Here is a 15,117-nt window from a genome sequence, read left to right as displayed (position 1 = left end):
GGCAAAGTTAGACCTGGCTTTCCCAGCTTTGCACAGGAATACTTTGTCAACAGAGCAGTGATTCTGTAGCATGGACGCGTCACTTGGTGGCAGCACTGAGCAACAAGTCAGCAAATACCTATTTGATTCATACCAGTCAAATAAGCATCACAAATCTGGTGTTATGAAGGTGTACATGGAATTAGATTCAATTGAGAAATAAATTACATGTAGCTAAATAATGTAAATAATTAGCTTGTAATTGTTTTCTTTATGAATTAATTTAATAACAGCCATGCTTGTCTTCTGTTGCTGCTCTATTTGTAGGTAGTGTGAAATGACGACTAGGGCAGAGAGCACAGATGACTGTGAGTGAAGCGCACAGGTCTACAGGTTGAGAATGATTGTCTCTGACTGAGTGCTTGGAAAGTGTCTGGCGGACTGCTGTGTGGCCTCTAACACCCATCAACGGGAGTGTCAGCGTGAAACCTCCGGTAATCAGCTCACGCTGCACCTCTCGTCCTGTCTTCTCCACGGGAGAGCAAAATAGGGAACGCCTGAGTGATCCCATAACCTATACACAATCATGCTTTGACAGCTACAAAGAGAAAGCACCCAAGCCACAGGCGACAATAACAATCCACCACAACCTACTTCATGCACCGAAGCCATGCATGCATTTTGCATGCACAGCATGCTTTTCGGTCTGTTTTGTCAATATCAGTCATTTTGCACATGCAACACATTCAGTCGCTTGTAAAAGATTAAAAAAGGGAAATATGTGGTAGTGCATCAGCTCTGGATGGTTTGCAAATCCAGGGTTATGCAAATTATTTGCAGAAGTCGTTTTACATCATTTTTAAATGCTAGAACAAGGCTGTAAAATGTTAGAGATACATCCAATAAAGGATCGAGATCCTTTTCTGATGGCAAATCTCGCGCTCTATTTTGCCAGTCAGGCTTTGTGAACCATCTGGAGCGTTGCTCTGACAACAGGGGAGGATGTCATGGTAACATTAATGGGGGTTACCCAGGAAACTGTAGTCACCATGGAGATTGCATCACAAGACAGACTCAAGGCAGGATCTCTCAGTCTTTCAGTCTCTGATCTGGTAGTCTCCCATGCCGTGGAGGCGATGAATCCGACGTGCTTTCCCCCCCCGTATCTGAGCCACCTTTTCAGATGCTTCACCCCCCCCCCATAATCTAGAAGCGCTGTGACGTCTCACTTTGAGGGAAATCGCGAACACTCTATTTTTAGGCGAGACGTGATTTGAGTTTTACATAATCTGGAGATGACTACGTTTAGCACAACTTGATCACAAAATAAAGATATATTTGCTTTCAGTATTAACCAATTTCATTTGGTACAAGCAAGTCTGATTCAATAGACACTCAAAGATTTGATAACATTATTAACAAAACGTTTTTTTTTTTTTTTTCCCACATTCATTGCGTTTAAATGAAGTCGGCACTTAGATGTTTTGGTGATTCTTCAATTAGGGGCACTTTTTGAAATCTATGTCAATTTATATTAATTATCGTGGAATACAGATCAGAAGTTTTAAGTCCGTTATGAGCCAATTACTATAATTAACAAAAATACAAAAACAAATTGTTTCAGAATTAAAATTGACACATAATAATGTTTGGTTATGATGCCTAATATAAATATACTCTAAGGTCATGATTTTTTCTTAATTCCTATTTTATTTTTTATTAAAAATAAATAAATAATAATTATAGTATTATTGGGGACATGTAATTCTTTGTTATAAAATATTGGCAAATTTTACACATAAATAGCAATTTAATTAAAAAGATACTTTTTTTTAAAATTATTTAATTACTTTCCCTGATTTGAATGCATTTTATAAATGACTTCAGAAAATAAATAAAAAAAGTCTGGGTATAAGACAATTCTGGCAAATTTAACATTTCAGCCTAATTCTTACAATTAGAAAAAAACAATTAAAGAGACATATTAAAATCTATTATTTAATTTTTTTTCTATCTAGTTCCCCTAATTGAAGAATCACCCATATATTCAACAAAATACATATGACCAACACAGCATTATCTTAATTTGCTCACATTAACAGCGACACATATCCGGTTGTTTCACTTTGTCACAAAACGCAAGATATTGCGAATACTAACGTATTATGATGATTATATGTTAACACTGATAACAAACGCAGACTTACAAGCACAATATTTGCAGTATGGGTGCTGCTTCTTTTTAGTCCCTGACCTGAACCTTATCCTTTGCGCTGTAGACAAATGCAACACGTGAATCGGAGTTTGGCACCTTTCAACCAAAAAAAGCGCCTTGCTTTACTTTAGTGTAATATGCTGGCTTGTCCATAAAATGTAGGGTACAACGGATCTAAAGGCCCCCAGGGTAAAAGTCCCATGTGATTTACATACTCTCAAAAGACTAAATGGCAACAAAAACTACCAAAGTACTTTCCTAAACACCTTTTTGTCTCCAAGTGTCCTGATTCATTAGGTGCGCAATGACAAAAGTCTGATTTTGACGTTTTTTTTTTTTTTAATTGATGTACCTAATAGAAATCATTCCAATTATTTTATATATCTCAAGACTTTTGTTTGGGAATAATTTTGTTACATATGTGCAAAGTGGATTTATATTAACTCCTATAGTTACAATATGAAATCTGACTGCAATTACACTGTAGCTCCATAAAATGCCAAAAGTCAGAAAATAAACTGAAAATAGCTGCTACAGTTGCTGAAGTATGTATTTAAATGTTACTCTAAAAATATCTTGCTATATCAAAAGTATTTGCATATGGTGACAAATTCTTCCCACTAGCTGCCTTTAAAATATTATATTTAACCAAAACAAACTACTTGTAGCATTTACTTGATACAAAGTATATTTATCTCCATCTATATTCAGTAAAAATAAATATTTTTTTCAACTGTCATATACTTTGGGACCCGACCAAAAAAAGAAAAAATGTTTCACTTTTTCCCTCAAACGGGGGCTTTTAGCCCCGTTGTACCCTAATAACACCGCAGCACCTCGCATTCGCACCGGTGCCATCATGGTGATCACTATAAGACTGTCTGGCACTGTACATGATTTACACGTCTGTGAAAATCTTTTTAATATTCACGCAGTTTTGATTGTTCTGGTTGGAGTAGTTTGGCTGTTTGAAAGCGCTATTTATTCCTTCCTCTATGACCATATATTCCGATTTACTGAGGGAGGACGTGCTCTGTGTCCCTTTCAGATCTTCTGTGGAGTTGAGATGCTGACAGCTGCCAACGTGGAGATATTGCGCGTGCTCCTCTCCGTCAGTCTCCCGGTGATAAAAGTAATTGAAATTGGACACGATGACAGGTACGGGCAGCGCAATGGTCAACACGCCAGCGATAGCGCACAGAGATCCCACGATTTTGCCTCCGATGGTTACTGGATGCATGTCTCCGTAGCCGACCGTAGTCATGGTAACCACAGCCCACCAGAAAGCATCAGGGATGCTGCTGAAACTGGAGGTAGGGTCATCGGCCTCGGCGAAGTAGACGGCGCTGGAAAACAAGATGACCCCGATGAAGAGGAAGAAGATGAGGAGTCCCAGCTCCCGCATGCTGGCTTTGAGGGTCTGGCCGAGAATCTGGAGGCCTTTGGAGTGGCGCGAGAGCTTGAAGATGCGAAAGACCCTCACCAGACGGATCACGCGGAGGATGGCCAGAGACATGGCTTGCTGGCCGTTGCCCTGGCTCTCGGCCAGCTCCGTCCCCAGAGTGATGAAGTAAGGAATAATAGCCACGATATCAATGATATTCATGATGTTTTTGGAAAAAGTAGCCTTGCTGGGGCACGCGAAGAATCGCACAAGCAGTTCGAAAGAGAACCAAATGATGCAAAGGGTTTCAATCACAAAGAAAGGGTCTGTGAAAGTGCTGGACACGAAAGGGCCAGTGGCATTCGCAATAGGCGCGACAGTAGTCGGGTCCTTGTCGTCCCTAAACTCAGGCAGGGTCTCCAAGCAGAAAATAACAATGGAAATCAAAATGACCAAGACAGACACAATAGCAATTCCTCTGGCAGGACCAGAGCTCTCTGGGTACTCAAACAAAAGCCAAACCTGTCTCTGAAATTCGTGGTTTGGCAGCGGTCGCTCCTCTTCTCTGATAAAGCCCTCGTCCTCGCGGAATTTCTCCATGGCTTCCTCGCCAAGTTGATAAAAGCGAATTTCCTCCGAGAAGATGTCAATGGGAACGTTGACGGGTCTCCGAATGCGCCCCCCGGATTGATAGTAGTAGAGGATGGCATCGAAGCTGGGTCGGTTCCTGTCAAAGAAATACTCGTTTCTGAGCGGGTCAAAGTAGCGCATCCTTTTCTTCGGGTCTCCGAGCAGCGTGTCCGGGAACTGGTTGAAAGTTTTCAGTTGGGTCTCGAAGCGCAGCCCCGAGATGTTGATGACCACTCGCTCGCAGCACTCGTGGTCCGGCTCGTATCGATCCAGCGACAGGTGGCTGGGCAGCGCCGCGGTCTCCTCCAGCATGTTATCGCACGCCACAACTGTCATGATGTCCTTCTCCGTCTCCGCGTAGCCGTGGTTGTCTGCGTTGGTCCCTCTGTGGCTGGCTGAGGGCGAGTCGATGAGGTTGTAGTGGTCATCCATACAGGTGAGGAGACGGAGCGGCAGAGGGCGACCCGCCTCCCCTACCCAACATCGGGTGAACCGAGAGCTTCTCTGTCGGGCGCTCTCGTTTGCTTTTTAACACACTGTCGCCGCACCACGGAGCTTTATAAACACATGTCTACTCCCGCCCACGGCGAGCATATGCCTAACACATTTCCACCACTCGCCCAATCGGAGCCCAAACAAGACAAGAGCATCGATTCTGTGGTTTGCCTTGCGCGCACGACGCGAATCATTCACAAATTGTCCAAAACGCGACTCGAGATTAAACAATGGCAACAGTTCCAAAGACGCGCTCTCACACTCAGTGTTGGAGAGGTTCTATGGGGTTCTTTTTTGCGCAACCAAAATCGTCTTTTTAAACCTCCAGGGCAGTTATTTAACAGTCATCTGTCACCTTTATTGGTAATTATATTGATATATAAATCTCGTTTTTCACTTCAATACTGAATGGAAAGCATACTGTTGCAATGGTTACCTCCTCCGTTCCGCGTCTATTTAGTACGATATGGTAGTTTTCGTATTGTTAACAGACTGCAAACTGACAAAACTGTCATTATCACTTGCATATGACAAATGCAATACAGAAAAACTTTAAAAAGTCTTTTGGCTAAGTCAATTGTGTCTCATTAGAATCTCAGCAGATCCCTAATGACAGAAATGCCATGCACTGTATTGTTTATAAAAGGAAGGAGAACAAACGATGCCATATTTGTTTAAACTACTACTACAAGGGTCTTTTTGTCATTTTAGCAAAGATAGCACGGCGTAAATAATTGCCTCCCGTTTTTATACAACAAACTGGTTGTTGCTTAAGGCATGAATTTTTTTTCTTGTGGCTTTGTCTGAGAAAAGCGTTGATTGGCTGAACGTTCCTATGAAGAAAACGGAGCTCTCCATGGTACTGAAGCGGTGGCGCGCTGGAGCGAGCGAGGGAGGGAGGAAAACGTGAAGACACTGACCTGTATCTGCTGAACAGAATCACATCTTCGCAATTACCCTTTTGTACCTGGATGTTTTGCCAAATTATGAGCGCACTCACTCTGGGGGTGATTAAAAGTACCCCCCCACCCCACCCCACAACCAGAGTCTTTTTTATTAATTAAAGATAGACTTTAACTATTAAACCACTAACAAAGAAACAAAAAATATTTGCGCCATGAAATCACGGTGCAGTATGAATAATACAGTGTAAATATAACCAAAATCTAAACTTTCTCCAAAGGCTCTTCGTTTCTACTTCTTGTGGTGTTCAAAATAAGAACCATACAGAAGCAATAAAGACACATTTATACAGTTATGAAAAATCTTTTTGACGCAGATAAATCCTTCAAACACTACTAGAATTGATTTTTCCCCCCATATTTGAAAAGAGTGATGTTGTGAGCCTTGATTTGTCCCTTTCACTCAATCTTATCTTCAATAAATTAATGCTTTGACACACAGGGAGGAGAGGGTGAGTAGTACAGATACTCTCTTCATATTCAGCCTCCACCATCGTCATTCTCACAAAGCTGTTAAGATGGCAGCTCTCTGCTACACCAATCTCGCCCTCTCTCTTCATCTCATTCAAGCAAGTACCGGTCCTTGACTCGAGAGGGAACTTGTGTCAGTAATTATGTTTGTGTATGTGTGTCCTCATTCTTGAGCTCATGTTAAGCAGTCCCTCTTTCTGATAATGGAATGGCGTTCTCCACTGTGATCTGTAGCCGATGTCTGTCATGATTGCACAAGCGGGGATTGGCTAGCCACAGATTAAGCAGGTTATTTGCACAGCAGCAGCAGTCAAGAGAGCACAGGGGTGATTCATCTTTGTAAAAGAAGAGCTCAGGGTAATTAAATATTCATGAGCATTTTTGGTCATGCCCTCTGTATGAGCCTGCAAGTAGTAATGCATTATTAATCTGAATTTAAATTAAGTGAAACTATTCTTTCGATAGCAGGCTTTGGTGATGAATTCTTGCATTCTAAGTGTAGCTGAAAATACAATAGATTGCAACTGTGAGGGAAATAAAATACAGATTAAGTACTTTGACACACAGTGTCTAGACAGTCCAGCAAATATTAGCCTAGGGACTGCAAGGCCTCAGTGCCACTAATTTACTACTCGCTAGTGAGCAAAAGCAGAAATCAATGGGGGTTGGGGTCACTGATCAGGAAGCTACCGCCAGTGAATGCGTAAGCTGGAAATCATTACATGTTCACATTGAAAAGGTCAGGGGCGGACTGGGACAAAATTTCAGGCCGGGAAATCTCACACTCATCCAGGCCATCCCATAAACCCACAACAAAATTTGAAACCACGGACAACAATATTTTTTGAATGACCGTCATCATCATCATCATTCATCACATAAAAAAGTTTAAATCCCTAGGCTGAGGCCGTGCAAAATAATTCAAGGTTATCACTTGAACTTCTATTTTCATTTTTAGTCTCTTCATTTTCCCTGACATCTCTCTGTCCCTTATGTGTATCTTTACTTTTTTCAAATTTTTTTCATCATCACCACATCTCCACCTTGTTGCAAAACAACCACCTCCTTATAATTTGTTTGCACATGGTATACTTTTATTTTAGAAAAAAATAATATATACATCCTGAATATATCTTTATAGAAAAAATCTTAACACTGAACATGTTTTTGCATTATCATGGGTCATGTTTTGTCCTATAAGGAAAATTAACCATGGTATTATTAGGCCTATGGTAAAAGTAACCCATGTTTTTTTTTTTGGCAGACTGATTACCAATTGTACAACCAGAGTTTTACTGCAAATACCATGGTGAACTATATAGTGTAAAATATATATGGTTGGGCAGTCGTGGCCTAATGGATAGAGAGTTGGACTTGTAACCTGAAGGTTGTGGGTTTGAGTCTCAGGTCCGGTAGGGATTGTAGGTTGGGGAGTGAATAACTAACACACTTGAGCAAAGCACAGGGGTGCACCCCGGGCGCCGCAGCAATGGCTGCCCACTACTCTGGGTGTGTACACTTGGATGGGTTAAATGCAGAGCACAAGACAAACCGATTTATTATTTTAATTTTTCCGGTGCTCCCGATGGCCAGTCTATGCAGGACAGTAGAAATATTTCCTATCCAGCCTGTCCTAGTGCTAACAAAAGAGTGGCAATTGATCTGTGTGAAACTGATATCTGTTGAATGTCTGTTTTTGGAAACTACTGCATTATGATTGTGATGCTCAGTGGCTGGTCAGTTATCATCTAGGCTACTGTGTGTAATGAAAATGAGGGTTATGCCAGGGAATAAGAGGGTTATGCCAGGCTGTGTGACATATTGTGGACTATTATAATCCGATTATTGTCTTTTATGTAATTATTATTTTTGTCAAAGCCTAGCCGTTTGTATTGGTGAATCTTGCAAAAACATGTCTAGGGGTCACATTTCACCCTCAAAAATCAAAAGACAAAAATTAAGAAATTATGAGAAGCAGCCTATTTTTGGATCTTTATTTTTGTATAATGACCACATTTTCATGACAATTAAGCACATTTCCCCCCAAATCTACTTACTGTTATTTTATTTACTTATTTTTTTTGCAATTTCGATTGGCTGAGATTCTCATTAAAAAGTGTATGATTTCTTACAATACAAAGATTTTTTTAAAATTCAAAAGTCAATTACACATTGATGGCAGAACAAACACTTCCATGATATTTAGATACTTTATATTGGTGTTTATGGTTTATGGAGAACGTGCTGTTTATGGGGACTCTCCATAGGCGTACTAGTTTTTATACTCTACAAACTGTATTTTCTATAGCCTTACAACAATCCTACACCTAAACCTACCCCTCACAGGAAACTTTCTGCATTTTTAGATAAAAAAAATAAAAATCACCTTCACGTTGTAAAACCTTTGTCAAACCCATGCCATTATACAAATTTGTGTCATCATAGTGCCATATAAACAAGCGTGCGCGCGTACACACATACAATGTTAAAGCAACTGTAGGTTTGTATATATTTGCGAATTTAGAGCCCCCTACAGTTAAGTGAGTGGAATTTACTGTCGTAAAAATACCACTGTTGTAATGAAAGTGGATAGTTGTGCACTTGCATTTGTTGCTACTGTAAAGCAATTCAGCCTTTGCAGCATTGGAAAGAAACACAAGCCATTCGCCTTGTTAGAACTCAGCATATCATCAAAATGATTTTGAAACTGATATTTCAAGGTAAAAGCTTACATAGAGTTGCTTGAAGAATGGAAGTTAAGAGATATAATGATAATGACCTAATGGAAATGTCACAATGGAAACACAATAGAAGCTTAATTATCTTAAAAATACACTATTTTCTTTAAGCAAATGTAAACATTTTTCACTTTTCCCCCTGATTTTTGGTCGAAAGAGAGTCGATTTTTAGAGCATCAATACCTCAATTTAAAAACTCATTCCAAACTCATCTTCTCTTTTTATATAGAATAAAGCCACTTGTTTTGGCAATCTTATTAAATGCATGGCATCTTGAGCATCTTCTTTTCTTATCCCTGCTAATTAGGCAGTGCTACCAATCAGAACAGCTGCTGCCATGGTAATTAAAAAAACAAACACAGCACTGACTTGGACACCTATTTCCATGGGAGTAATCGCTGACACCTCCTCAACCCTGCCAACCATTTCAACCATGGGGAAATATGACATACACACAGGTACAGTACACTCTCACATATGTACATATCAAGCATGTACACACAGTTGCTTTAAAAAGGATGTAACTTCTCATGAATAAATATTGCAATTAGAAGAGAATGAACAAGCAAAATTAGTGCATTGTCCTGTGTAATTTGGCATTCATTTTTATCTGTGGGAAAAGCAAAACAAAACTTTTACACATCACCAGTCTGGCAATGATTTGCATAAGCACTTCAATCAATAGCCAATTTTGGGTTTTGTTGTAATTTATAAGTTGTCACAGTAGGATCATGACAAAATTTCAGTGGAAAAATTAAGGTAAAATGCAAAAAGATAAAACATTTTTATTTTTTTTGCCTTCAGCAACTGTAAACATTTAAAAGACTTGTCACAACTTTCCTTCCTTGTGTGTTTCTTAAAGGGGACATAACACACACAGTTTCACCCAATCTAATGTTAATCTTGAGTATCTAGAGTAGTACTGCATCCTTCATATCGCCAAAAAGTTTTTAATTTGATCATATTTATAAGAGAAAGATATAGCTTTACGATTCTCGCTGCAAAAAGCCGAGCTCCTGGAGGCGCGCTGTGGGCGGAGCTAAAGAGTCACGAGCACTTGTGCCAATTGCCAACAAAACAGAGACATTTGATGCCGTTTCACTTACTGTCTGCAGTTCTGAGTCATGACCGGGACCTTTTATAGCTGGGACTGCTCCATCTTTCAAAACATTCGTCAACAAACACACTCGAGAAACTCCGTTGCTGCTCTGGAAAAACAAACTGCATCCACTGTTCACGTAACGCTGGGTTCTTTTTGGAAGCTGAACAAGGTTATCTTTCCCTCACAACCAAAAACACACTTCTTTAGAGACATTCTTCCCGAGTGAGGCCCGTGCAGTTCTGCTGAATGAAGCTCGTTGATGGGCGCGCTCTTCCGGGAGAAATGCCCATATAAGGAGTTCCACCGTCGTTTACGTCAGTAAGAGCCACGATCGAAAAAAAGTCTCTGAAACTTGTACGAACCCGGAAGTAAGACTTTTGGCACAGAAATACTCTGTTATACTTCCAAATCTTTTTTGAAACTTTGGCCATGCTTAGCATGAGAATCCAACTCTTTAACAGTGTAAACAACTCCGAAGGTACCCCCCTTTAAAGATTTTTAAATGGCAAAATATAGTTACTTAAAATAAAATAGTATGTATAAATAATTTTATTTCAGCTAGTTGCCAAGGCAGAATTTTTCATTCTCATTTAGTTTTTTTAAATGCACGTATATAATTAAAACTAAACCTGAAATAAAATTAATAAAAATGATACATATTTTAAAAATATAAAAAGACAATTGTACTTTTATTCAAGAAAGATTCATTGAATTGATTTAAAAGTGTCAGTAAAGATATTTATAATGTTACAAAAACATTTCTGTTTCAACTAAATGTTGTTGTTCTGAACAGCCTATTCATCCTGAAAAAATGTTCATGGTTTCTAAATATTAAGCAGCACACCTGTTTTCAGCATTGATAATAATAAGAAATGTTTCTTGAACGTGCCCCCGAAGACAGGAGTAATCATGCAAAAAATTCAGCTTTGCTTCACAGAAATAAATTACATTTTAAAATATATTCAAATAGAAAACAATTATTTTAAATTGTAATATTATTTCACATTTAAAGTATTTTTGAGCAAGTAAATGCCGTCTTTGTGTGCATAAGAGACACAAGCATATATGACCCCGTTTGGAGATGAAGGGTGAAGGTCGGGGGAAAGAGAAGCACTGGAAATGAGTGGCTGTAACTCACCTCTCTTTATTTCTCTGTCTTCACCTCTCCTCTTTAGGGCTCTGTCAGTGTAATGAATGGACTGAGATTGGTTAATCCCCCTGCTGGCTATTAGGTTATATCCTGACATGCCCTTGGGGGGGCTATGTGTGTTTGCGACATGAATGCAGCTTCCGTAACGTTATCCTGTCAGCAGGGTGCTGTGTGAGACACACTCCACAGACTGTCTGCATGTTCATCCATTCTTCCATCAGTGAGTGTTCTCTACATGCTGCTGCTGCCAGAGCACATCAGCTGCAGATGGCTTCAAAGAAAGCTTGACATGGAGTTCACATCAGTCAACATACTGAACACGCAGGGAACACGGGCGATGCAGATGAGATGCATTTGAACGTCTGGCATTAGGCATGTCAATGAGAATCTTTCTGCCGTTAGTAGTATGAAAACAAACAGAAGGATGACATTTCCTTTATTCTGTGGCTCAAATAAATATTTATTTGCTGCTGTTTCCCAGAGAGATACTTTGTAGTGACTCATCATGACTGACACTGACTTTCACTTCCAGCAGTAAAATTCGGTTGAGTAACACTTTGACTGCTGTGTAATAAACATGCCAATTAAGTGCTAATATATATTACAATTTCTATAGCAGAACCAAACGAAGGCTTTCCGTGCTGTTTAGCATATCGAATGACAGAATTAGTTTTAACGAATCTTGCCTGTACAGTAGATTTTAGTTAGAGTAGGTGCTTCATTTGATTTGACACATTTATGCTACCAGACTTGGTAAGATTTTTATTTTTTTTGAATGAAGCTTCTCATGCTCACCAAGGGTTAGGGTTATTTGATCAGACATACATAAAAAACAGTAATATTGTGAAAGATTATTATAATTTAAAATGACTATGTTCTATTTTATATGTTATTTTAAGTTATTCCTGTGATGCAAAGCTGAATTTTTAGCATCATTATTCCAGTCTGAAGTGTCACATGATCCTTCAGATATCATTTTAATATAATGATTTGCTGCTCAAAAAACATTTCTGATTATGATCAATGTTGAAAACATTTGTGCATCTTACCGATTACAAACTTTTAATAGTGTAATGAGGACCAGGGCTGGCAAATCAGTATACAATCGAGTTTTATGATGTATAATTTTTGTATCTCTACAGCTCCAGTCACCATCATCAACAAGAGCAGCCTTCTGTGAAATATCTTCTACTATGTTCCATCAAAAAAAGAAGGTCATACAGGTTTGGAACGACACGAGGGTGAGTAAATGATGACAGAATTAAAATTTTTGGGTGAACTGTTCCTTTAAAACTATATTATATTTTGAACATATGGCATAAACAGCAGTATGAAGTAGATATAAAGCCAACAACCAAACCTGTTTGCTGGTGTAAAACACCTAAAGTGATTTAATCAATGTGCTGAATACTTCCAAACGACTGGATTTCAGCCCCCTCCCCCAATACCCCAATGCGTCCTATAGGAGCTGTCAAAGACAGGCAAGCCTAGACACACATGCAATCTGCTCCACACGGGGGGAAAGGATCCCCTACCTCTGTGTCTCATTTATCACACCAGGCGTCCAAACACATACACACACACACACACACATAGATGCACAACTAGACAACTTGCCCTCCAAACATACAGTGCAAGCCTATGGAAAAAACAAACACTCATGGCTATTTGCAGTTGACATACATACTCCAACATCCATTTGAGCGCAAAATAAGCCATGCACACACACATGCACGCTCCTGCATAATACATGCGTGCACACTCGCACACTTATAACCTATAATCCACCCACACACAAATTGAGAAGGGTTTTCCCCTGGTGCAGAATTAAAGAGCTCACGCTTCCCAGCCCCCACTTCCTCTTACCTCTCGCTTCCTGCACCTCAGAGCTGGGAAACACTGGCAGCTGAGCACCTCACAGAGCCAGACCACGTGCTCGTATTCATTATGTGGACCGAGATTATCCTGGACACTCTCTACAGGCTTTAAGCCACAACATAACAAATACATGCACTGTTTATATGCGTACTGTATGTGTGAGGTTATTACCTTAAACAATAAACAATTTCCTGCAAAATCCCCCACTTTCAGCTCAATGTCAATACTTGGTTACATAACATAGGGACTGCCATAACAAGAACACATGCCCTATACAACAATTATGATATATAACAGTGAATTATGCAAAAAGAGCAGGACGGGTTTATCATATAGGAAGCTAAGCGGTGAGCTAGAGTGAAAAATGCATGAAATATCTCCTTATACCCAGCAAACATTCTGGTTTGTGCATGCAAAATGCTACTTTACAGATTCATGATATCATCCCCTTCTGATAAACACATCGTCAAAAGCTTTACATGTCAATCAGACGGTCTCTTCCTGTCTGAGTGGGTGGACTGTGTTCAGAATAAGCTACAATAACGACCATACATATCCTGGTAGCAAAAAAGTGGTTATGTGCGTCTTTAGCAATACCCTGAACTAATGAAACAAGAGCACTCACACTTGGCATCAGTTAGGTAACGTGTTAAAATTGGTAATTGAGGTGAGCTGTGTGAAATGTTATCAGAATTGACTATCTCCATCAAGAAGTGATTGCATGGAGAACATCAGGACTCCCACAAGATTCAGTTCATGAACTAAAGCACTTAAAAAACAATCTCTAATCAGTCTTCAGGTTTCTGGTAATATAATGACGCACTTGAGATATGTTGTGCAACTTGGATTGAGCTGTGCATTCTTGCTGTAACATATCGAACTGCATTGACTAACAGAGATTCTATTGCATAATTCATAACAGCTGTGGGTATATTATACTGATCAAATGTCTCTTCATATCTTCATCTATGGAGGTCTGTGTGTATATGAATTTCAAAGTGATGTTTGAATAAGAGCTTTAAACTTACATGCTGTTATCCCTGGCTCATGTTAAAGTAGACTCACCTGCTTTTCTGATTACACTGAAGTCAAACAGTTCATGATATTAATAGCAGTGGGAGGAACCAAATTGCCTTTGAAAGGAAGGTAAGAATTATCATTTAAATGATCCAAGCTTTCATATCCTAACTGGGTCAGGCAGATGACATCAAATGTAGACATGTGCACCATTTCTATTCGTGTCTGTGGGTGATGTGTATCGACGCTGTTGTGTTTCCTGCATTAAAGCCCATGTTATGAGACCTGTAATCTAGATGTTGTAAAACTATCAAACCTTAATTTTTCACTATATCTTTTAAGAAAAAAATTCAGTAAGGATGTATTAAATTGATCAAAAGTGACAGTAAAGACATTTAAATTGTTACAAAAATTCTCTATTTTAACATCTACAGGTATCTACAAAAACATCTGTTTTCAAGATGCATAATTAGAAATGTTTTTTCAGTTGCAGATCAGCATATTAGAATGATTTCTGAAGGATCATGTGACAAGAGACTTCTTTCAAAAACATTTTCTTAACTTTTGAATAATAGTGAATGTATGTCACGGCAGAAATTCACAACATTTAATCGCCTTTGTGCCTTCATTACTTCATTTTAAATGGTCCTGTGGTGTGACCAACTATTCCATGTAACCTCAATTAGTATAAGGTCATAATACTGCATGCAAATTAATTATAGAAGAAATTATTTTTAAGAGCAGTTTTAGTGACTTCTAGCATGTCACACCACAGTATACTTCAGAAACTGCATCAACTATAAAGGAGGCTTTTGGATTTGGTGGTTTAAGGGCATTAAGAATGAGACAATTAGAATTATATGAGAGATTATGTGTAGTCATTGTCCAACCCATAACAACCCAAATTCTTTGAATTGACTGTAATGAAAGGCATAATCCTTCTCCAAAAAGAATACAAATCCATCTTTTTCGTCTTGCAAGAAAGGTACAATTGATACCGCAAATGATTTTGATTCCATCTTAATGATTTTAATCCAGTTCACATCAGCATCTCTCTCAAGTGGAGGAAAAAGTGGGTTAGATCTCATGAGTCGAC

General features: G+C 39.1%; 1 protein-coding gene across 1 annotated transcript; it reads right to left on the bottom strand.

The window, feature by feature from the left end:
* Positions 1-3,092: 3,092 nt before the first annotated feature.
* LOC306878823 (potassium voltage-gated channel subfamily A member 3-like) lies at positions 3,093-4,640 on the bottom strand (the record flags this gene model as incomplete). Its single annotated transcript, XM_079431369.1, has 1 exon — positions 3,093-4,640. The coding sequence occupies one exon, from the start codon at positions 4,638-4,640 to the stop codon at positions 3,093-3,095; it is 1,548 nt and encodes a 515-aa protein (XP_079287495.1).
* Positions 4,641-15,117: the final 10,477 nt, after the last annotated feature.

The sequence above is a fragment of the Barbus barbus genome (assembly GCF_936440315.1).
Source record: "Barbus barbus genome assembly, chromosome: 13".
NCBI classification, from domain to species: Eukaryota; Metazoa; Chordata; class Actinopteri; order Cypriniformes; family Cyprinidae; genus Barbus; species Barbus barbus.
Note: the sequence above shows the minus strand (reverse complement) of the source record. Positions and strands in the feature narration are given on the sequence as shown.